General features: G+C 40.4%; 1 protein-coding gene across 14 annotated transcripts in view; it reads left to right on the forward strand.

The window, feature by feature from the left end:
* The window catches only part of ARHGAP26 (Rho GTPase activating protein 26), a 460,401-nt gene that overhangs the window by 285,125 nt on the left and 149,966 nt on the right, over nucleotides 1-25,310 (forward strand). For all 14 annotated transcript variants that reach the window (XM_034960692.3, XM_034960694.3, XM_014345105.5 and 11 more), the window contains exons 15-17: nucleotides 504-591; nucleotides 2,092-2,150; nucleotides 3,690-3,795. In XM_034960692.3, the coding sequence (XP_034816583.1) occupies nucleotides 504-591; nucleotides 2,092-2,150; nucleotides 3,690-3,795 (253 nt within the window). The remainder of the gene's footprint in view (nucleotides 1-503; nucleotides 592-2,091; nucleotides 2,151-3,689; nucleotides 3,796-25,310) is intronic.

Below are 25,310 nucleotides of genomic sequence, written 5' to 3' on the forward strand. Positions count from 1 at the left end.
AAGGTAATATTCCATCAGGTAGACATACGGTAATTCACTTAATCATTCTTCTATTGTTGGACATTTAGGTTGTCTCCTTTTTTGTTGTTTTTTTCTGCTTTTGCAAAGAAGAGTGTGTGCTGAACATTTCTGGGGTCTGTAACTTTTCTCGTGCCTTATCTTATTTTCTGAGGATAGACTGTGAGAAATGAGATTACTGGTTCAAAGGGTATAAACATTTTTAAGACTTTGATACATATTACCAAATTGCTTCTCAAAACTCTTGTATTTGTCTCTCCTGCTGCCAGCAGGATAGGAGAGGATCAGTTTCACTGCATTCTTGCCAGCAAGAGATATTGGAATTTTTAGATATTTTCCTAATTTAATAGGTAAAAAAAATACTTGTCATTTTTGTTTTACTTTGCATTTCTCTAGTTACTAGCAAGATTGGATGCCTTTATGTGTGCTTATTTATTAGTTCCATTTTATGCTGTGCTTTATGTGTTGTCTTTTCTTCATTTTAGACCCCAAGACTGCTTCTGAGACAGAAACAGATATCTGTGCTGAATGGGAGATAAAGACCATCACTAGTGCTCTGAAGACCTACCTAAGGTAGGGACTTTCCATTTGCAAGGCAGAGTGCCAGCTAGTTATCATGCAATCAGGAAGAAAGCAGTTTTATTTTCAGACTCCGGAGAGCTGTCGGGTGGGTGTTTGAGATGTGGAAACAGCTTCTGTGTGGGTGCGTTTAGCTCAGCTGGTCAAACCAATCGTAAATCATCCATAGTTGATGGGTTGCCTTTGTGCAGTGACACCCTGAGTGATTTAGGAAACTTTGTTCTATATGAGAAGTATTGTGATAATTAGCCATGAACAGAACCTAAAATGGGGTCTTCCCCGAAGTCCCTGAATAATCTGTTAAGAACACAAGGAATCATGAATCACATTCTGTTAAGAATGCATGATTACATACCTCATGTATTTTGATAGTTTCATACTTTACACAGAGTACCTTGCTGACAATGGTTCTTAAAAATGAGAACTTAATGGAACTCCTTTTTGACTCCTTCCCTTACACTGGACAATATTATTTCCCTGCAGAGACTATTTTCCTTGTATCATTTATATATGATACTACTGTACCCTCTCTATGCCTCCTTTCATTATTAAAGGTTGGGTTATTGACCAGCTGCCTGCATCTTAGTTTCATGAATAGACCAAAATATTTATGCTGGACTTGAAGGACAGGAATACCATAGTTCTTACCAAAAAAGGTGGGACCTAGTCTTAAAAGGAGAGGGGAATGGTCATCAGAAATAGCATAAGTCTCTGTGCAGATTTTTTGAAGATGCAATTGGCTGGAAAGCAAAGGAAGGAGGCCACAGAAAAGGAATTGCTGATGTAGATTTTATTGGCTATTGGGTAATTAGAGTCGAGAGTAAGATATAATGTAAGTGTTAACTAAAACTAGGAGTCGAATTAAGGGACCCAATGAGAATAAAATCTGAGCCAAGAATAATGTATAGTCCTATTGAGAAGTTTCTTATTTGAACTATCAGGAAAAAACCCTCAAGTTTATGGTTAAACATACTCATACCCCAGCAGGTAAAATTTGTTTATATCATACCTAATGTTAGGGGTTCTAGCATTCTGGAGAATACTCCATAGTGAATTCACCACCACAACACCTACAAAAATCTTTTATAGTGTTTCTAGATGAATTGATTCTAACAACAAGCCGCTGGGAAGATCAAGACTTGCAAATATGTAGTTAGTTGCCTGTTTCTCAGACACATCTTAAAATGCTGTTGTTGATAGATGAGTCACTGACTGAAAAGGAAATCTCTTAGTTTGTGTTAGACTCTTGCATTAGCACTATTTTAGTGTTGACAATGAAACATAGTTGTATCTATTCATTTAAGAAAGAGAGAGAATAAACATTTTGGGTGAAATCTCAGAACGCTTGCAATAGGGAAACTACATTGTTATTGTTTCCCTGTGATCTTTGTCTTCGAGAAATGTAATACAGTTTGTCAGTCTCTAGGCTGCTATTTAGAGAGAATATGATTATTCTTATTATTAAGCTGACTAGCCTATCTCCTTTTCCTCCAGAATGCTTCCAGGACCACTCATGATGTACCAGTTTCAAAGAAGTTTCATCAAAGCAGCAAGTAAGTCTTTTTTGTCTCAGTTTTAAGGGGAAGAGAATAGATTTTTCTATTTCAAAGAAGAGTCAGTATCCCAAAATAAATATTACCTAACCCTTCATATTCTGCACGTAAACTGGCCACATAACATACTCATGAGATTCTAACACGGAATAAAAATGAAACAAATAGGGATTGCTAAGGGCCTTTCTACCACATTGAATTTACAGCAGAGGACAGAAACTTCAGAAGTCTTTTTTTTTTTTTTGAGGGGAGGAGGATGTTGGAGGGATAGAGAAAAACAAGTTTGCCTTTCTAGTTTTGATTATTGGAGTTCTAACTTCTTAGGTTTTTTCCAGCCTTTGAGTAGCATTTTGCAGAATGAATCAGACATTGCACATTACCTAAATTGAGCATTGGAAATGTTTCCCTGAATATGACACCATTTATATAACTTCACAGTCCTCTTTTCCATTATGTCTTCCATTTACAGCTTCTGATCATTCTTCAACTATATCATCCAGGTCCCTGGTGTCATATTACTGGTATTAAAATACATAGGGATTAGGTGCAAGCTACTCTAAGTATACTGGAATCTCTGGCTACATGGGTCAGGCCTCTTGTAAAGGGGCAGAAAGATTCTCTATCAGATTTAAATCCAGCATGAATCTTCACAGTATTATTATGTCGATAACTTGTGTCTCTCCCGGGTTCCTTTCAGCCTTTAGAATTTATTTACTCTGGTAGCTACTACTGGCCTAATTTAGTAGTACCTAATGTTCTGGTGTCCTTATCTACTCATAGTTGTCCCCTTAAAACAGGAAGGAGAAAGCCAGGAGCGAAGATGGTGTTTATGTCATTTCTTTCTAGAGAAATTACAAACCCATAGCAACCATTCTCTACTTAAACCTCACATCAGTTCTATAAATAGGTGTGATGAGTACCATCAGTCTATTTGCCAGAGTAACAAAGCCACTTACCTTGGTTCAACCAAGAGAATGTGACAAGCCATGATTTAGGTTACAAGTTGGCAGAAAGACTTGAATATTTTATCTGCCATTTCTTTCTAGCAGGCTGGTTGTCATATGTGACTTGAGGATACTGGACATTTCCTTTGATATCTTTGATGCTGTCTCAAGGTGTTATTTTGATATTTGAAACCCTTGCAATGTTGTTCATGTAAGATTTGTTTATCACTTTACAAGTGCATAAAGTTCCTTACTTCCTTGAAATGAAGTCTTCCCTCTAGGGAGCCAGCTACTCCTGAGTTTGTTCTCAGGAGCAGCTCTGGGTGTGCAGTTGACTGGCTCCATTTCATCACATCATCATCTTGGCTTTGATTTTTTGACGACAATTTTTGCAACCCTGTTCCAGAAAGCACCATTAAAAGGACTTCCAGATCTAGTCATGCTGGCCACGCAGTATGCACACAAGACAGGATTGTAAATCTTTGAGAAATCCTTGGGCTGTTAGTGCTCATCCTTTGGTTTCCCTTAATTTTTCAACCTTAAAGTTGTTTAGCTGTGACACTGATAAGATATTACCTCCCTCCTTCCTTTGCAGAACTGGAGAACCAGGAGTCTCGGGTCTCTGAAATCCACAGCCTTGTTCATCGGCTCCCAGAGAAAAATCGGCAGATGTTACAGCTGCTCATGAACCACTTGGCAAAGTAGGTTTAAGACCAATTACTAGCCTTTTTCTTACCCCTGAAAGTTCTTATCTTAGCAGTGAAGCTGGTCTCAGTTCTGCTTTTGTTTCTCTCTCCCACTATTGCATCAGGTATGCTGGAGGCTTAGGAAAGAAATGTGTGAAATGTTCATTGCAGTGGAGAACAGCAGCAAATGCCAGATGGCCTTCCCAGAGGATGCTGGGGAAGTGCTCATGCAACCAGGCCACCAAGCAGAGTTTTCAGGGGGATTTTACCTATGGTGATCAAGGGCAAATTGGAGTGTGTTGTCCATGATACCAGGTCACCACACAGAATTTTGTGGGATTATATGTTCTTATGCTCATCAAGAACAAACAAAAATATGTTGTGGGTTTACAGAATTTGGGTTTTTAGTAAAGAGGACTGGATTCTAGAGCTGACTCTGTTATTAACCTGCTGCTTAACCAGCCCTGAACAAACTGCTGAACTTTCTATTCCTTAGTTTCCCCATCTGTCTAATATGGATAATAGACTCCCCTTTTTCTACAAGGATCATTGATTTTTGAAGTTACATGCATTAAAGCCTTTGAAGAAGTATAAAGAATAAAGGAATTATTTTTGGCAAATACTCACTTGTCGTCTGAGATAATCAAAGCATTCAGTAGGGACCTGATTTTCTTGGAATGGTTTTGAATATTTGTGTATTTACTGTTCCTTGACCCTTTCACAAATGGCATTGCTGACTTCCCGTGCTGCATTCATCACTACTTGTGTGTGTGTTCTAACCTTCCGTTGACTTTGATGGTATATTCTTGATTGCAGACTGGAGTGCAAGAAAAGAATGAGAGCATAACAGTTAACCTAAATTATTAAACCCCACATTCTATTGAACTGATGTGTTATAAATTTGGCCCTTATAGTCCATACTTTGCTATGCCATTGGGGTATTTCTTGGGGATAAGTTGATATTCTTCTGAGGGAGATTGTAATGGTTAGTTTTCATCTTTCTGTCAAGCACTTGATATTGCCTTTGGGAAAAAGAGTGATATATATCATGAAGATTTCCACCATTTCCTCATTTCCATCAAGAAGCCAAGAGTGTCTTGTGTGTTATTGGGAAGGAATTCGGCAAAGCCACAGTTGCTCCGTTATTGACCAACTTTTTTTCTTGGCTTTCCATATCAGAGCTGCTTGTTCAGGAGTACTTAGGAAGAATAGCAGATAACATGCAAGTTTACTGGAGAATGCCCTAAAGGTGTCAAAGAATCTCGATGAAGCATGTTTAAAATAATGGGAACTGGGCTTTAAAAAGTAACTCCAGATGCTCTGAGATGACAGTTGAGTACCGGTTCCACACAACCTAGAGTCAGGCGTTTGTTAAGCAGAGAAGCTGGTTTAGATCTTAGTTGCAAAACTTTGCACACTTGAAGGACAAACACCAAGACATAGAAGGTTCCAGGTGCACCCTCCAGCCTAGTATGTGTGGGGATGCTCATGACTGCTTCATGGCCATCGGGTCTGAAAGAGGCCTTCAGGCCTGCAGAGAGCAGCTGGAGAAGGGTTAGGAACCATCTGAAAGCCATGGGCCTTTTCAAGCTGTGCAATTGGAAGGAGAGCTTAACTGAACTGAGAGAGACCAAAAGTGAAGGGTGACCCAGCAGAGCCAGTGTTGCGTTTTTCCTACTTTTAAATTTCCTTTAGGATTGTTAGGATTCTTTAAAGAAGAAGAAAAAAGGATTTAAAAAACAAAACCAAACCCTTAAGGTAGATCTTGAACAGTTGAACTTGTTCATCTCCTGGTTGGATGACTCACTTTCTCCTCCTTTTCCCACCCTTTCCCCCTCCAGTCCCATTACATTCAGTCCATCCTTGTTACTAACCTAAGAGTTGTAAACTGGAATTTGCAAATCACAGTTGTGACCTTGACACATTTTTGTTTTTTTGGACTTCTAACCAATTTAAGGCAATTTTATTTTTGGAGTTGTTTACTTCATAGCATTTCTTGAGCATTGTCTTATCTGTGAAACTTGAGAATGCTTTTCTGTGGTTTTATGGCATGTTTTGATCATTTAATTATCAAGAAATCTACCTGTAGACAAGCTCTCATGCTGTAATGTGAGTTGGTTAGAGCTAGTATTAGACTATAGCAGACTCAAATTCTTAGCGTGCTGTGTTCTTGTCTCTCGAGCCTCTATATTTAAAATGTCCCTGTGGAGAAGGATATGAATGAGCAGTGTTGAATCCAGTAAAGAGTATTTATTTAGGTCTGAAAAAATTCTTTGGCATCCAGAGGAGTTCTAAGATTCCACTTAAACTTTATATTCTCATTTACAGCACTGTCCTTATTTTAAAATCAAGCAGTAAGGGAAAGTTAACTTGGGACAAGAAGTTTGTCTAATTCCAGTTTTCTCAGGTTTAGACTTACCCTAGGCTATGCCTGAGCTATTGTTCCTCTGGGCTACTTACTTAATGGTCAGCTTCCTTCCTAAGTTTTGGTTTCAGGGCTGATTCTGCTGGAAAACTGGTGTTTACTTCTCTTACTACTTACTGTTTGCCTTGTGCATCTCAGAATTCTGGTTCAAAGGCAAGCATTTTGTATTGTATATTTTTTAAAGTACTCTTTTGAAACATTTTCCAAAACTGATTTCCCTTAGCCACAGAGGGAGATTTAAGGCATTTTATATTTAATCCCAGCTAAAAATTCATTCAGAGGGGAAAAAAAGTATTGGGTGGGGGGAAGGATAAAAACTCCAAACCTCTAAAGCAAATGATTACCAGGGTACATCCAAATCACAGAGATGTTGGATTTGTTTCAGACCTCAGAGGGAACATAAAAATTATAGGCAACCATGCACATATTTTTGTAGTTTCAGCTTAAATCTACTATGATAATTAGATGTTTTCTGTTTGGATCTTGGAATCTAGTATACAGTCTGGAGTCATGTGCCTCAAAGCATGGTTAGAATAACCCGGGGCGCTTGTTTACATTGACATTTCTGGGCTCTGTGGGTCTACTCAGTCAGGCTCGCTGCCTGGGAATCTGCATTTCTGATTTATTTTGCAGGTAATTATTATGTGAACAGTGATCTAAGAACCACTGGCCCAGAGAATGGGCCATATGCAAGGATTTTCTAGGAGAGAGAAAAATGATATTGAGAGGAATATGGATTGGGATGTAGGCGAATATTAGAAAGAAGAAGCTCAAAGCAGTGAGTTCAAAAGGGAGATTTTATTGTCGTGATTAAATTAGCTTTTAAAAATCCAGTTTTGACTTTCCAAGTCTTTGCAATTTGACTTTGTGTTGAGTTTTCAACAAATGTTTTTGTTTTAAAATCATGCAAAAGGCATTTTTACTTTTGCATGATTTAGTTTTGCATGATTTACTTTTGCAAGAAAAAATCATTCCCAGATAGCTGTGGATCCTTGTGCCAATTTTTCTACCTCTTTGAGCCTCAGTTTTCTTTCTCTTCCAATTGTATAATTCTGTTATTTTTATCAGGTGGAGCAGGACACGAGAAAAGTATCCCACTCTTATAATCATAGAGGAAATAAGAGTAGATGAGTAATAAAGACTAATTTCATGGTAATTTCCTAATGTTTACATATTATGACTCCAAGTATGTTGTATATCCCCACACATACCATTCGTAGTGGCTCATTGTAGATTTATTACCATGTATGCAGTGAGGAAGCATTTCAAAGAACTCTTCATACATCAGGAGTAGATATTAAAAATACCTTTTCACAGCTGGTTTTCCCAAAATACTTATTGAGAAACAAACCTGAGTCTTTTTCCTTTTTTGGAGCAACTGTTCCTTTGTTGCAGGGGCATTGGAGAGGCAGAGCACTGTCTTGCCTCCCCAGAGAGATATGGTATCATTTAGGATGCTTTGAGCTGCAAGAAACAGAAAATCCAATTGAAAATGGCTTAAACAATAAGGAGATCTGTTGTGTCATGACACAGAATCTGTCCTGAGAGTTGGTTAGTTTCTCAGCTCATGAAGGACTCAGGTTATTTTCATGTTCCTGCTCAGCCAGCGTCTTGTGTTGGCTAGCTCCTCGCAGAGTCCCAGCATACTTTATTGTGTCCTTGCATGTTAGTGCTTGTCCAGAAGCAGAAAAGGCATTATTTCTTCTCTGAGTCCCTTTTTAAGGGCTAGGATGATACTTTTCCCAGACATCTTCCAGCACACTTTATGTCACATCTCATTGGTCCAGAGCAGTCATTGAGCACCACCATGATTATTTTCCACCCAACAGGATTTATCTGAGCCACTTGTGGGAGGATTGGATATCAGAATAAAGGCAGAGCTTTGACAGAATAAAGACAGCCCACGGTGTCTACAGCAAGTAGTCTTGGTAAATCACATTCAACAGAGAGTATTAAGTCTGTTGCATGGTGTGCTAACACAATCAAGATATATAGGACAAAAAAGACCAATTTTTGGAGGAGAGATGAGTACATCTGCAGTGTGGGCACATAGGCACTAAATTACAAGATTTTAGCTGGTGGGAGGTAAGAGAGGGTAATGAAGAGGGCAAAATTGACTTTACTCCATTGCCTCTTGCTGATTCCCTATGTGTTCTTTTCATTACCCAATTGTCTAATGTTTATTTTGATCATCTGTTATATGTTGTGACTTTCCAAAATGGACAAAATTCTGTAGATCACTGGGATTATAAAGGAATATTGTGGGGAAAATGCTTGGCATACAAGTGAGACCTTATCAAAATATGTAGACTCTGTTGGCAGAATTATCAAGAATTAAGCATGTTGTAGCTTGGGTTTTTTTTTTTTTTTTTTTGGTTCCTGTGACTTGAGTCTGAGTACTTCCAGGCATCTCTGCAAATCAAAAAGGATGTATTCATATTTCTTTAATGATCTAGAAACAGTGAATTGGGTTCATGTACAAATGCTTGTGGTTATAAAAAAAAGTCTTGCCAGGCATTGGCACCAAGGAGGATGAGCCCTAGTGGTTCAGTAGCATTCCTTGAAGTTCTTAAGAAGGGTTCAAAATAAAAGAAAGTGAACATTAATACTTCACATAAGCACATTTTAGATACTCTAATATTCCCTCTTTTTCCATCCCAAGTCTAGAAGATAAGATTTAACTTACCAATGAGCTGTTAAACATGAGAAGTGCTAGTTATTCATTTGCCATCAAGACTAGTCCAAATAAAATAGCCGTAGAATTTTACAAAACACATTTAAAGAAAACAGTATGTTGTGATGATGGCTTAGATGGAAAGCTCCTGTGAGTTTCTCTGGCTGCCTTCCCTCAGCCATACACCCTGGCTCCGGAACCTTTGTTCTCTCTAGTAACCACTGAACACCGCAGTGCTGCCAGTGCAGGATTGCTTGGCCGCTGGGCCACTGGTGGTATGGCCTGATACCCCCACGCAGCCACATTGACCCCATTCTCCAGTCCCATCGGGCTTTTCCCTCACTGACTCCCACTGGGAACTCAGAGTTCTAGTGATTTTAACCCTTTTCTATCTCTTGAATCTGTCTACTTTTCTCTGTCTCCATCAGTACTCCTGTAGTCCAAGCTGCCATTGTGTCTTTCCCACGCTGCTTGCGAAGGCCTCCTCCCTGTTGCTCTGGCTGGTGGAGCTCTGGCTCCTCTCCAGTCCGCAGAGTGCATGTTGTGCTTCCAGGGAACTTTGAAAACTGCAAATCTCAGCATGTGATTCCCCTGCTTAAAAAAACTTCAAAGGCAGCTTCCCCATTGCTCTTAAGATAAAACCCTGGAAATGGCCTCCAAAGCCCTGTCTGGACCAGACGTTTTTGGAATTTGCAGTTTCATCTTGTGTCTGTTTCTCATGATCACCATCCTGTTCCTACTGCATGGCACACAATAGATGCTCATGAATATTTGTTGGGCAAATGCATGAAGAGTCTCTTGACCGCTTCTCAAATACCCACCTCCCTGCTCCATCTTTTTACCTTTTGCAATTCATTTTCTCCTGTCTGGAATGGCCCCTCCCCAGCCTCTGCCTGCCAAAGGCTACCTCATTCTTCTAGCTTCAGCTCAAATGTCACTGCCAACAAGAATCCTTCCTGCCACAAGTGCCCTCTTGCTTTCCTGAGCTCCCACAGCCTTTGCTTGTTCGTCTCTTTTAGCATGTATCACATTCCACCTGGTGGGACAGTTTGCCCAGGTATGTATCTCTCCCTCCTGTGACATCTTAAGCTCTCAGGGGATGGGCAGTCTGTCTCCCTTGTCTTTGTTTCTTACCTAGAAGTTACAAATTAAGCCCATGGCCAGAGCAGCCCACACGTGTGTTTGGTGGTGGTGGTATCCTACACATTACTGTTTTGAAACTTTGAACAGGTTTCCAACATCTTTAAAGGGGGCGATTTTACTTGAAAAATTCGTATCTCACCACTGACAATTGGCTGGAGCTGAGTAGAAGCCACACCCTATCCCCCAGGGTGTGCCTTCTCCAGTTTGCCTTAGTTCCTAACAGTCCCTGTTGTCTCTTGCTCCCGGCCTACTTCATTCAGGTCTCCTACCTGCCTGGCCGTGTTGTAGGCATTTGGGTTTTCAATCCTTGCCTACCTATTGGCTTATGCCAAAAGAGGAGCTCGATGTTTGGTGAATCACATAAATGAGCAAGCAGAAATGGGCTAAGGGAGTTACTTCCTTGACTGGCTCTTTTTTTTTTTTTTTTCTCCTGAAAGATTTATTATTTCTGATAGATGGGAGGTCCATGAAAGAAGTGAGTGATACCGCTTCCTGGCCTATTTATGGGTATGGGGCAGGAAGAAGAGTGCATTTTTTTTAAGACTAAGAATGGGATTCTCAAAGGACCTTCTCCAGCTATTTTTGGCAGAGTCAAAGGAAAATCTATTTAAAGGGACATCGCACAGAGCACAACGACATATTTTAAAGCAAACAGACAACTTAGCACTTTAAATTAATGGAAATGGAAAGGAAGAAATCAGAGCTCAACATTATTTAGCCTCACCGCCAGACCTTTGCTTACTTTCAACCCAAGAATTTGTCTGTTCTGTGGCTTTGTAGCCTTTAGAGATAGGAGAAAGAAAGATATCAGTTCAGTTTAAATTTTTTGCCTTAAAAAACTCAACATTTCTGAATTCAAGGAACTAAATCTTTCACATCACATGTAATGCCCATTCTGAAAGGGGAAATGCTTGACTTCAAGCTGTTAATGTTCAGCAGTCTTAGAGCTCCTTTGATTTGGGTCTCTTGTTTGTTTTGAGTTGTTCCACTTATGTTTGGATTTATTTTCTCAATAAATTTCCTGTTTTCTGATTCATCTCTTCCTTTTCTGAGTCCATGGAATCCCCTCCCAAATTAAGGGAGGAGTGGGAGGAAGACACTCTGTTTTTCTTACTTGGTGCCGCCTTTAATTTCGGGAGTATTATAAAAGTGAGAGAGTATCAGCAAACATGAACATGACTCAGTTTCTTCCTTGCTAATCCTAGCAGAGCTTAGATTTCTTATACATTGGCCTTGGGAGCGTGTTCTTCATGAAATGCCTCTCTTTTTGGCTGAGTGGTGGTGGATAAATTGATTCGCTCACACTGTTTTGGGCACTGAAGTCCTCTCTTGCTGCATCCTCTTTGAATTGCATCATGAGTGTTATCTGCGATACTTATGTTCTTACATTGACTGGTTACTCACCAGCTCTTCAGAACAACTGTGGCTGAAACGTGGCAGCTGGCAGACTTCTACGTATATGAAGTTAATCCGTGGGGCATAAGAGCACAGTGGTGAAGAGAGAACATTCTGTAGCCAAACTGCCTGATTTTGATCTCATCTCTTATGTAACCTTGCATGTGAATTATTTCTCTCTGCCTGAGTTTCCTAATCTGAAAAAGATGATAATAATTGTATCAGAAAGTTTTAACTTAGCACATCAGGTTTTCTTGGCTTCTCCTGTTTGTATTGCAGCCACCACTGAGATGACCACTTCGGTGTGGGCTCCGCTGCCCTTCCTGCAAGTGCAGCCTGGTAGCCTGGAGCCTCATGCCTGCGTTTCTTACCTCCCACCCTAGGGAGGCATGACACAAAATGGCATTCACACACGGATATGCTGGGACAAGGGGAAGTTAAAAAACTCTGAGGGGAAAACCTTTGGCCAGTGGGAGAAGGGAGCTGAGTATCTCAGAAGCAATTGTTCAACAGCCTCTTTGAAGATGGTCTCAAGAGATTGAGCAATTGTGTTAGTGCTTGAACCAGGTGGGGTCTAGCTTCTCTTCTCCGCCTCATTCCCCCAAGAATCCCCTGGTAAAGTAGTGTCAGGTAAGCCTTTATGTACAGTCATGTGCCACATAACAATGTGTCTATCAACGATGAACCACATATATGACAGTGGTCCCTTAAGATTATATCATGTTTTTACTCTATAGTTTCTGTGTTTAGCTATGTTTAGATGCACAAGTACTTCCCATTGTGTCACAGTTGCCTACAGTGTTCAGTACAAACATGCTGTGTGGGTTTGTAGCCCGGTAGCAATAGGCTATACCACAGAGCCTAGGTGTGCAGCAGGCTCGACCATCTATCTGGGTTTGTGCAAATGCACTCTATGATGTTCACACAGCAATGAAATTGCCTAATGACATATTTCTCAGCATATCTCCATTGTTAAGCGATGCGTGGCTATACTTCAAGTCTCTTCTTTCTGGAAAACCTGAAGTAATACAGTAATAGTGCCCACCCTTTTAGAGTTGTGCAGATTAAATTAATCTACACAAAGTTCTTAGAAGAGTGCCTGGCACATAGTACACCTTCCATAAATGTTAATTTCTACAATCTGTTGGAGAAATCTGGGAATGGGAGAAAGAAGATGATAGAGCTGGCTTTAGGGTATGGGAAATTGGGGCAATTGTTGAAACCAAAATAAGTCATTCTTGCTGACTAGATGGGGCTTTCTTCATAGTTTTGTTATTGGCAAGCAAAACCCTTAGGGCTGGATGCTAAAAACATAGCATACACAGTTCTTGTCCACTTGGGAGATTTCTGTGTGTGCATGTGTTTATTTTTGCCTTGCTTGTGTTTTCTTGGCAGTTTGTGTGCATTTGGCCCAAAGGGCTGAGCATCTCTCCCTTCCTAGCAGAAGATGAGCCAGCACAGGGCCAGCTGGGAGAAAGAGCTGTTCATATCTGGTTTCAGGTCCTACCTTATTGCAAGTCTCACACTTCCCTGTGAATATCAGGGCTCTTCGTGATTCAAATGCTCTGTGGGGTGGTGCACCTGTTTGAAGGAACAAGCCATGTAGGGCTGATTTCCATGGAGGTTACCTCCCCCTCCCCCTCCTCTGCCCCTCCCCCTCCCGCTTCTGCTTCTTGGTGTCGCAAGGCTGATTTCATCTCCGATGCAGCTGTCTTTGCTAGAGTTTAATAACTCTTAATTTCCTGGAGGGGGATGGAGCGTTATATCATGAAGACTCATCTTTGTCTGCATGGTCTGGAAATTTCCACTCATCTTTGTGATCTTTGAGATGTTTCCCTTTGTGGGAGAGTCTGACTTTCCTTCTGTTTTACTCAGTTTGACTGCCCTCTCAGATGCCATTCCCAGATTAAACATGACCATCCACTGTGAAAACGGCCCTCTTGACCTTCCAGTTTCCCCCTGGGAGCAGTCTTCACATGAATTTCCTTTCCCAAGTTACTGAAATCTGTATTGAAGTATTAATCTATACTCTAAAGAAGGTCATGCCTATATTCAGCTTCATTCTGTTTTGATAGATATTTTTTCACTTTTGCAGTTTCAATCCAAGAAAGGGCTTGAACAAAAGTTCAGGGGGTTTGAATTTTGGTATCAGTCTTTTCTGCTTCCACACATACACAGGAAAGTTGTTCTTCCAGCAGTTTAGCATCCTGATTTATTTTGTGTTTCCAATTTGGTATTATAAGTCACTATTCTTGATTCTCTTCAGTAGGCGGTAAAGTGGGTCTTGTTGGTGTATTGCAAGCAGGTCTTGCTATGTACTTGGAGATGCCTAGATTTGGGTAGAATAGGGTCACTATTTTATTAAAGTCAGATATTCCATGAGAAAATGGGGCACCCTAGGCCTCAAAAATCAGTTTGTATATTAGTTCTTTGGCTGTAAGCAACAGATGTCAACTGTGGCTAATTTAAAAAATTAAAACAGGGTCCAAGAGCAGTGGCTCATGCCTGTAATTCCAGCACTTGGGGAGGCCAAAGCAGGCAGATCACTTGAGGCCGGGAGTTCGAGACCAGCCTGGCCAACATGGTGAAACCCCATCTCTACTAAAAATACAAAAATTACCTGGGTGTGGTGGCATTTGCCTGTAGTCCCAGCTACTTGGGAGGCTGAGGTACGAGAATCGCTTGAGCCCAGGGAGGCAGAGGTTGCAGTGAGCCAAGACCATGCCACTACACTTCAGCCTGGGTGAGAGAGCAACACCTTGTCTCAAGAAATAAAAATAAAAGGAATAAAATTTACTGAAAGGCTCCTGGGTCAATCACGTAATGGAAAGTAGAACTGAACCATCAGACATCGCAAAGCAACCTCAAGGGCCCTTGTGGTACCTGGCATCCTACTACGTTTCTCTAGGCCATTTCTTCTCTTCTAGATGATCATCTCAGATGTTGCTTTTCATTCCACAGAGAAAATAGATACAATCAGAAGAGAACTTCTACAAGCTACCACCACAATATCCACACCTGTGCCTATGTTTCTGCCATCTCTCCTGTGCGACAGGGGAACCCAGTGCTCCTACCTAAAGGCATTCCCTTTCCTGGGACACTAGAGCCGATTGACTCCCTGTTGGATCTGTAAGGACTTGGGTGCTTCAGTAGTTTCTCCCTCTTTCTTCTATGCCATTAACTTTTCTGTCTCTACTAAATCTTTCCCATCAGCACATAAGCATGTTGTAATTTATGCAATCCTTTGAAACATGAGAAAGGAAAAAGCAACAACTACAAAGAATCTTTCTCAATCCCATGTCCCCTTTTAGGTACTATCCCATTTTTCTGTGCTCTTCCCAGAAGAACTCAAATAGTTGTCTGTGCTTGCTGTTCCCAAATCCTCTCTTCCCACTCATTCTTTCTTGAACCTCAGGCTTTTATGCACACTAGTCCACTGAAATGCCTCATTATCAGTATTGCTGATGACCTCATGTTGCTGAATCAATTTCAGTGTTCCCTTCCTTAATTGCTCTGAAGGATTTAACACAGATTCCCACTCTCTCCTCCTTGATAAGCTTTCTTCACTTGGCTTCCAGGACACCATACTCTCCTGGTTTTCCTTCTGCCTCCTTGACTTCTGCTTCTCAGTCCTGTTTGCTGTGCCCCAGGACTCTGTCCTTCAGGCCTCAGACCTCATCTCCCCTCCTGCCATCCTCTCTCCTTCCCAATGAGGTCTTCCTCGATTGTTTTAAGATTGCAGTCTCCAGCTCCTTCACTCCCTACCTACTAGAATTGCTTAATTTTTTCCCATAACCATGTCAGTATCTAATATACTATATATCTGATTTGTTTACTCGTTGTTTTCTTCTCCCTGAAATGTAAGCTCCACGAGGTTGGCAATTGCTGTCTGTTCTACACTACTGTATCCTTAGCAACTAGATCAGTGCCTGCACTGCTCAATAAATATTTGTTGAATAAGTGAATGAGTGGAAAATATCCAGGTAACTCATGGGTAGCCCTTTTCAAGCACTACCTTTATGATGTCTCAGTTCCAACTACCTTTGTCCCCTTGTGAATCTACTGCAGGTTAACATTCCTGGTAAAAAGAGTTATAATGGTCTCTCCTGGGTAAGGTCCCCACATCTGTACTAAGGCGGTAGTTGGGGACTCACCTGTCTTTCTTGATAGGACCACATGTAATGGGAGAAAGACATCCAACTGGAAATTTTCCAAGGAAAAATTGGATGCCATCATTCAAAAGATGCCAAACAAGTAAAAATGTCAGCTGTTTATAGGAGTTGTGCTTGCTGAAATTCAATTTTTTGCCTTAGAGAATTCCTGTTTTATATTAGAAGTTTCAGGTCTTGGTACAAATTTTAACTCTGTGATGGATCTTGTAAGTGCCTCAATAGCCCTATTATGCATCATTATGTGGAAGATAAGACCATCATCATAATAAATACAAAACAGCAAACAGCATTCAGATATTTTCCTAATACTTGGTTACACAGCTTGGTTCCCCAGAAGCCTGATTCTGTTTTTTCGGGAGCTAGCACTTCCCAAAGGCCTGGGCTCCCTTCACTGCATGTCTTCAGATGTCCCCTGGGCCCAGAATTGTCTCCAGTGGTGTTTGGTGGAGTGCCGATGGTAGCTTCTTGGTTCACCAGTCCTCAGAATCCAGCACATTTAAACCTGTTTTTTTTAAAGTCACCAGGCAAATGGAGAGGGGGTTCCCATGTCAAATATGCCTCTCAGGCTAGGTGGTTAGTCAGGTTTTCTTGTTCTCTGTATTAAAAGATAATCTTGCCATTTTGCTACTTTAAGAACTACATTTCCCTTCATAATAGAACTGCCACTTAAACTGCTTTGCATGCTACCTAGTTATGAGCTTCCCTTCCAAATGTTGTCCGTCCTACAAGGTCATTCTCCCCAGCCCTAGCCAGATTGTTAATGAAGCAAAGAACACTGGGAAACATGTAGATTATCCCTTCTTTGTTATGTTATTAATATATAGTGACTCTTGACATAAATAGGCACATACCTACGCATAAATTTAACTAAGACGATTGAAAACTTCTACTAGAGAAACTACAAAACACTGATGACAGAAATTGAAGAGAATACAAACAAATGGAAAGACACCCCATGCTCATGGATCAGAAAAATTAATATTGTTAAAATGACAGTACTACCCCAAGCAATCTACAGATTCAGTGCAATCCCTATCGAAATACCAAGGACAGGCCAGTTGAAGGGGCTTATGCCTATAATCCCAGCACTTTGGGAGGCCGAGATGGATGGATCACCTGAGGTCAGGAGTTCCAGACCGGCCTGGCTAACATGGTGAAGCCCCATTTCTACTAAAAATACAAAAATTAGCCGGGCATGGTGGTGGGCACCTGTAGTCCCAGCTACTCTTGGGAGGCTGAGGCAGGAGAATCACTTAAACTGGGGAGGCGGAGGTTGCAGTGAGCCAAGATTGTGCCACTGCACTCCAGCCTGGGTGACAGAGCAAGACACTATCTCAGAAAAAAAAACAAAAAACAAAAAAACAGGGACATTCTTCACAAAAATAGAAATAAAAAGTCCTAAAACTTATATGGGACCACAAAAGACCGTGAATAGCAAAAGCAGTCCTGAGAAAGAACAAAGCTAGTGGTATCACACTACCCAACCTCAAAATATACTACACAGCTGTAGTAACCAAAGCAGCATGGTACTGGCATAAAAGCAGGCCCATAGACCAATGGAACAGAATAGAGAACCCCTAAATTAATCTGAATAGCAAAAGCAGTCCTGAGAAAGAACAAAGCTAGAGGTATCACACTACCCGACCTCAAAATATACTACGAAGCTGTAGTAACCAAAGCAGCATGGTACTGGCATAAAAGCAGGCCCATAGACCAATGGAACAGAATAGAGAATCCATAAATGAATCTACACATCTCCAGCCAGTTTATTTTTGACAAAGGTGCCAAGAATACTTACTGGGGAAAGGATAATCTCTTCAATAAATGGTACTGGGAAAACTGGATAATCCACATGCAGAAGAATGAAGCTAGACCACCACCTCTCACTCTGTACAAAAATCAACTCAAAATGGATCAAAGTCCTAAATGTAGGACCCAAAACAATGAAACTACTAGAAGAAAACACAGGGGAAATGCTTCAGGACATTTTTCTGGGAAAAGATTTTATGAATAAGACCTTAAAAGCACAGTCAGTAGAAGCAAAAATAAATGTGGCCCAGGAGTGGTGGCTCATGCCTGTAATCCCAGCACTTTGGGAGGCTGAGGCGGGCAGATTGCCTGAGGTCAGGGGTTCGAGACCAGTCTGGCCAACATGGTGAAACCCCATCTCTACTACAAAAAAATTAGCCAGGCGTGGTGGCATGCGCCTGTAATCCCCAGCCACTTGGGAGGCTGAGGCAGGGGAATTGCTTGAACCAGGGAGGGGGAGGTTGCAGTGAGCCGAGATTGCTCCACTGCACTCCAGCCTGGGCGACAGAAGGAGACTCCATCTCAAAAAACAAACAAACAAAAATTTGATGTCAAAGTCCCATTGTTAAAAGTCTTTTACACAACAAAGGAAACAATAGAATGAAAAGAACACCTACAGAATGGGAGAAAATGTTTGCAAACTACTTATCTGATCTATTATATACAAGGAACTCAAACATCTCAACAGGAAAAAAAAAATCCCAATACAAAATGGGCAAGTGATCTGAACAGGCATTTCTCAAAAGAAGACAGATGGCCTGCAAATATATGAAAACATGTCCAATGTCACTTAATCATCAGGGAAATGAAAATTAAAACCACAGTGAGGTATCATCTCTAGGATGACTATTATCAGAAAGGCAAAAAAGTAAATGCTGGAGAGAATGGGGAGAAAAGGGAGGTCTTATACACTATTGGTGGGAATGTTTTCCATAGTACAGCCACTGTGGAAAGCAGTATGGAGGTTTCTTTAAAAACTGAAAATACAACAACATGATCCAGCAGTCCCACTACTGGAAACTATTCCAAAGGAAAGGAAATCATTACATTGAAGAGACATCTGCACACTAATGTTTCTTGCACCACTATTCATGATAACCAAAATATGGTACCAACCTATGTGTCCAGCAGCAGATGAATGGATAATATGTGACATGTATATATACACAATGGAATACTATTCAGCCATAAGAAAGAATGAAATTCTGTCATTTGCAGCAACATGGATGGAACTGAAGAACATTATACTAAGTGAAGAAACAAAGTTAAATACTGCATGTTCTCACTCATGTGGAAACTAAAAAAGGTCGATCTCATAGAAATAAAAAGTAGAAGAGAATACATAGAAGTAAAAAGTGAAAAAAGAAGTTACTAGAGACTGGTAAGTGTAGGGGGAAGGGAGGATAGGGAAGGATTTGTTAAAGTATACAAAATTACAGCTAGATAGGAGAAATATAGTCTAGTATTTTATACTACTCTAGGATGACTATAAATAGTTTCAAACAGCCAGTAGGAGGATATTGAACATTAACAATGAGTGTTTGAGGTGATGGATATGCTGATTACCCTGGTCTGATCACCATACATTATGTGTAGCAGAACATCACTATGTACCCCATGAATATGTACAATTATAATTTGTCCATTAAAAAAATAAAATTTAAAGAAGAAATTGTTTTAGTAATGGTTAAATCTGATCTTAGCTGAAACTTAAGGCAAACCTTTTACAAATATCTTGATGCTTTTTGCTCCTTCTAATTTAGTTCCTCCTTAGGTGATGAGGGGAATCCAACTGAATTCCTAATAAACTAATCCATAAAGGACCCAGAATAGTGCCTCATTTTTAAAAAAAGTTTAAAGGTAAGTTCCAAAGCAAAAATTGTAAGTTACATGCCAGTAACTTTGGCATGTAAGGAGGCTGTTCTTGTATCCCTGTGTTCTTTGGGATTTGACAGCTTGTTGAAAACTATACTCTCTAGTGTTATTGATAAAGTTGGGAGCATCTCTGATTAAGCTGGCTCAGACTGAGCCAGACTGAGGTAAAGGAATGGGTCAGCCCAGCTGGCATCATTCATTTTGCCATGTATTAATATATTAAGTAATTGCTATGGAAAAGGCACTGACTTATCTATGAGGCTAATTATTTATTTCCCTATTGGCGGTAGGGGAGAGCATTGGCCCAGCAGGCAAGAGGTTCTAATCCTGGTTTTTACTAACTCTTTTTATGTATGATCTTAGGCTAATGTACCAGGCCTTCAGTTTCTTCATCTACAAAATGAAAGAGATTACTTTTGTATTTAAAAACTATGTACACACACTGCAGTCAAGGAAAACTGTCTAGAAGGGTAGCCATCAGTATCTTAACTTGGGTTTTCTTCTCCTGGCTTCTTTATTTTTGAATTTTTATGAAATAACTGTGTGTGCTATTTAAAAAGTTGTAATTATTTTTTAATGAGAGGAGCAGACTCTGTGACTCTGAGCTCCCGTTAACTTCGAAGACATCTATGATTTTATACAGCAGGACTGGGTAGGACAGGACAGTCAATCCTTGGTTATTCAGAAACAGAATCCCTTTTGTCTGCTTTTGCTCCCTGACTTTTGTCTGCTTTTTGCTCATTTGCATTTTTACTGGAGAGTAGGCAGCAGAGAGAAAGAATACATTTTAGCAATGTAGAAATGGTGGTAAAACTTTTTATCTTAAAAAGGTTTTTGTGGCTTTTTTTTTTCATTTTAACTAGTATTGCTAATGACTTTTAAGTACACCAATTTTTTTTCTGACTTCCTTAGACATTAATTAGTTAATTAGTGACCTTTCCTGTTATATAGAACTGGTTTAAAATAAAAGAAAAATAATAATAACAAACTGTATTATTTTGTGTGTGTGTTTCTGCATTGTTTTTGTCCTACTTACAGGTACTGTAAGGATCCACTGACTTTTCGTCCATTATAGAACTTTCTCTTCTCTTTTACTTCTGCTTCATCTATTTCAGTCTGTCTGGTATCCTGGCCTTTTTCCATTAATCTCTCTGCCCAGGTCTGCTAGAGAAGGGGTTGGAACACTCCATTGCTGGTTCTTGTATGACCTATAAGCTAAGAATTTTTCTTAACATTTTAAAATAATTGAGAAAAAAATCAAAAGAAGAGTAATACTTCATGACACATGAACATTATATGAAAGTCAGATCTCAGTGTTCATAAAGTTTTATTGGAACAGAGCCATGCTCATTTATTTATGTGTTACCTATGGCAGCCTTCAAGCTAGGATGGCAGGTTGAGAAGTTGCAAGAGAACCACATGGCCTGTAACAGCTAAATATTTACTCTCTGGTCCTTTAGAGAAGGTCTGCCAGAACTCCCTATTCTTGAGATTCCTTTTCCATTGGATGTCTCAGACCTAAGACATGTTTGGACTTGCTAACTCATTCAGCAGCTGTTATATCACATGCCTACAGCATGCCAGACACACTACTAGACACAGGTATCCAAAGATGGACATGACACCTTCTCTGTTAGGAGGGAGGAGCTCACAGCCTAGAGGGTAGCATGGGCCTGTCCACAGGTGAACTACACTCCAGCTCTGTGTGCTGGTGCCAAGGTGTGAGATAGGTGCTGGGGAAACTCAGGAGGAGGACTGTGACTGCCTGGGAGGTGGGAAGAGAAGTGGGTTATCATTAGATAATGGATAGCAAAGCCTAGATAGCCTAAAGCTGCATGTTTTCTGTGCTGGCTACTTTTTAATTATAACTCTAGAATTGTTCCATTAAAGTTAATTGTTACCTAGAACAAGAGTTGTCATAATTTTAACAAGTGTGCCTTTAACATTTCAATTGCACATTAAAAATATTCCTCTATTATAGGGTCAACATTTTACAGAGCTATGTAAGTAAATATTGTATATAGTGATTTTAGTTTCTTATCAAAATATAAATATAAATATATATAAATATAATTTTATTTAAAAATATGTATAAATTTATTTTAACAGTTGCTATTGGCAAAGGGGAATAGACTTTTAGGTTAAAATAGCAATTTTCATTTGCTTTTAAGTTTTTGGGTTTTTAAAAAAATGTTTCTCAGAACATTTAACAAAGGCTTAACTATTATGCCATAGTAGGGACCTTTGGTTTTTGTATAAAAAGGAGATCACTGGGCCTCATTCAAGATTTCCTGAATTATAATGGTGGGGATATAGCATGCAGGGATTTCTATTTTTAATAAACTCCCAAGTGATTTCTATTTACACTAAAGTTTGGGAACTACTGCTAAGGACAATATTGATTAAATGTGCATTTTTAAAATTGTTATTAACTTTTTAATAGTTATGTTATGTTTTTGTTTTTGAGGCAAGGCCTTGCTCTGTCACCCAGGCTGGAGTGCAGTGGCGTGATCTGAGCTAACTACAACCTCTGCCTCCCGGGCTCCAGAGATCCTCCCACCTCAGCCTTCCAAGTAGCTGGGACTACAGGAGCATGCCACCAGGCCCAGCTAATTTTTGTATTTTTTGTAGAGATGGGGTTTTACCATGTTGCCCAGGCTAGTTTTGAACTCCTGGGCTCAAACAGTCCACCCACCTCATCCTTCCAGAGTGCTGGGATTATAGGCATGAGCCACTGTGCCTGGCCTTGTTTTTGTTTTTGTTTTGAAACAAGCTCTCTGTCACCCAGGCTGGAATACAGTGGTGCAATTACAGGTTGCTGCAGCCTGGACCTCCTGGGCTAAGGTGATCCTTACCCTCCCAAGTAACTAGGACTACAGGTGTGCGCCACCAGACCTGGCTAATTTTTTTTTTTTTTTTTTTTTTTTGAAAAGCCAGTCTCATTATGTTGCCCAGGCTGGTCTCGAACTCCTGGCCTCAAACTATCCTCCCACCTCAGCCTCTCAAAATGCTGGGACTACAAGAATGAGCCCCCATGCTCAAGCTTTTCTGTCATCTCTGTCAGCCCCTGAAGTATACTGCACTTTTTAAAATTCTCTAAGACAATGTAAAGGAATCCTGATTGTCCAAAATGTGCACAGTCTCCCTCTTCTCCCTTTTTTTATTTTGAAATAGAGCAAAATGCACAAAAAATAATTTGGAGCATACATACTTGTATGTTTTGCTATAATCTTTCATGTATATATTTATATGTGTGGGCATATTTATATAACAGCTAACATTTGTCAGTTTGTTCCTTATCCCCAAATGTTAACATTGGCATCCTCTTTTGGCACACCCTGTTCAGTTCCCTTTGCTCTCCCGTGGAAAGCATTAACATGAATTTTAGCATATACCCTTTTGAACTATGTTTTGATACTTTAAAAGGGATTATTTTGTGTGTCCAAATATAGACGTCTGGTATTTGTATATGTGTTGTAATTTTCATAAATGCTATCAGGGTATACTCTAATTTTTCAGCTTGGGGTTTTCATTCAATTTTATTTTTTTGAGGTAAAAACTAGTTCATCTCTTTAAATGCTGTGTAAATATGCCACACGTTATTTATCCCTTTCCTCGTATTCCTAAGTGCACTGATGGGTGCTTAGAGTTGTTTCTAAGTTTTTACCATTATAAGCAATGCTGCAGTGAACATCCTTGCAAACATCCTTTTGCACATGTGTGAGTTTTAGTAAGATGCATACCTACCTAGGAATGGAATTGCATAGTTTTTCTAGATAGTGCCACATTATTCTCTGTCATGACTGAATTGGCTTATATGCCTGATAGACTTTTCATTTTGGATCGATGGCTAGATATGGATACAGAATACTTCAGATGGCACTTAGTGTGTCCCAGGCGGTGCTCTAAGTTCTGTGAATGCCTCAGGTATGTGGGCGCCAGTATTTACCATTTACCATGAACTGTAAAAGAGTGGAGCAGGTTAGCTAAGCTACAGGTCTTGGAGTGGAGGCTGGTGGAATTGTGTTCCAGGCCAAGAATTGGAACAGCTTGGCTGAAGACCTGGAATATCAGGGAAGAAAAAGAACCCAGGAACTGAAGGATTAAATATCTTCATAGGATTACAGATGGGCTGATGTTGAACCACCCAGAGAGATCTGACATAGAAAACCCCAGCACCGGTTCTTCTCATTGTCCTCACTGGGGCTTTGGCAGGTCCTGCTTATGATAAAATGCAAAGGCTCTTAACCCTCTGCCACAAGCCTCCCTAAAAAGGGCTCTACCACCTCAGAAGCCAAGCAGCAGCAGACAGAACTCATAAAAGGTTCACTGTAGATGACTAGGGCTCCTGGCTTAAGCAGGTCGCCGTGGCTATGGGGTGCCACCATTTCTGGCTTGCACAGATGATAGGGCGCTGCCAGTGTCTTTGTGGAAAGTCTCTCTTGAGGATGGGTCTGAAATGTCTGACTGTTGTGAGCAATTTCTAAAAGTAAACTGTGCAATCAAAGAGAAGTCTGTCTTTCTGACCTTGGGTCTGCATAGCTATTCGGACCACCTAGAGGGTTCAAAGGCCAAGAGTGGGGTGGGGCTGTAGCTGTTGGTGCCTAGGCTCTTCTTTTCTGGGATGCAGACTGAGCATATCTCCCCTCCCCCAACCCTGGTTTCCAGGAATCTCCTTAAGCCCCTGATTGCCTCTCACCTTTGCTGCCAGCCTCTAAAGGCCAGTTAATCTCTGCATACCCTCTCCTATATTCTACCACCATTGAAATGAACAAACTATTGTATTTTGTCACCTTCTGTGAATGGACAGGAAGAAGGGAGGGAGGAAGCTAGCAGGCTAGTCAACAAAGAAAGAAAAACCTTAACAAAGATTAGGTTCCTGCATTACCCAGCCAATCGTGTTACGCTAACTCAATAAAAAATGAAGTTTCATTGCAGGGAAAGTAAGTCAGGACACCAAAATGATGTGTTAGCAGGGCTGGGCCTAGGGCGAGGCAGAAGAGACACCTGGGTGCAAAATTGAAGGAGGCAATAACCTGCAACCATCCCGAGAGTGAGTGAGGGCCTCTTTAAATGTGGCCTGGGTGTGTCTCCTGTCTAACTCTAGTCCTGGCCCTGCTGGATTTCAATTCCGATTTTGGTTTTTTATTTTGGTCAGTATCCAGACCTGAGTGTGTCCGTTTTATTCCCTCGGCTGTGGACACTGATGGACCATGCTAGAGAAGAGATTGATTCAGTCTGTTTTTAGTTTGCCATCTCAGACTACATCTGGAATTTTATAGCAGTTGGGCGGGGTGGGGGAGGTTTTCAGATAATAATATTTTATTTTAGAGAAAACTTTTCAGGAATGTGTCTTGCTGGTAAGCAGAGACAATTGAAAATTGCTTCTCTCCTATTAACATCAATAATTTAAACCTGTCCTAGAACTTAAATTATAATTGAGGCAAGAGGCAGATATTCAGACATATTCATTGAAAGCTGGCCTGTGTACAACTGTGGCAAAATAAGACAGGTGGGTTTGATTGGCCTAAGAGGTGGAAAAATCAACTTTAGAGACTTTCTTAGCATCTGAGCTCTTTGGGTTCTTAAATACTTTCTTGATGGCTGACTGGTGAAACCGGTGGTTATGGTAGCATCACTAAACATACATGGCATTTTTATTTCAAGAAACCAAACTTCCAGACATGCACCTGATATCTTGATTGTGCTCTGCAAATGCAGAGTAATTTCCAGCTGGATCAGTAAAGGATAATATTGGCTGTGGAAAAAGTGCTAGGATTATTACTTTATCTTATCATGTGTTTAACTTTTCCTTTGTTTTCACATAACTAGTCTGCAGAAGGCCTGTCTCTCCCTCCTTTAACTTGTGCTCTCTTGGGAGTGCTTACAAGCTTTGTCATGTCTGAGTGCAAAGTCAGTTTGGAAATGGTAGAGGGATGGGAGGGCACAAAGGATCTATAGAGTTGGACAACCAAACAAGTTAGGTGGAGGAAGCCTATGAAACATTTTTTTTCTCAGACAGCTACTGTGAAGTAAG

Source organism: Pan paniscus, chromosome 4, assembly GCF_029289425.2.
Source record: "Pan paniscus chromosome 4, NHGRI_mPanPan1-v2.0_pri, whole genome shotgun sequence".
Classification (NCBI taxonomy): domain Eukaryota; kingdom Metazoa; phylum Chordata; class Mammalia; order Primates; family Hominidae; genus Pan; species Pan paniscus.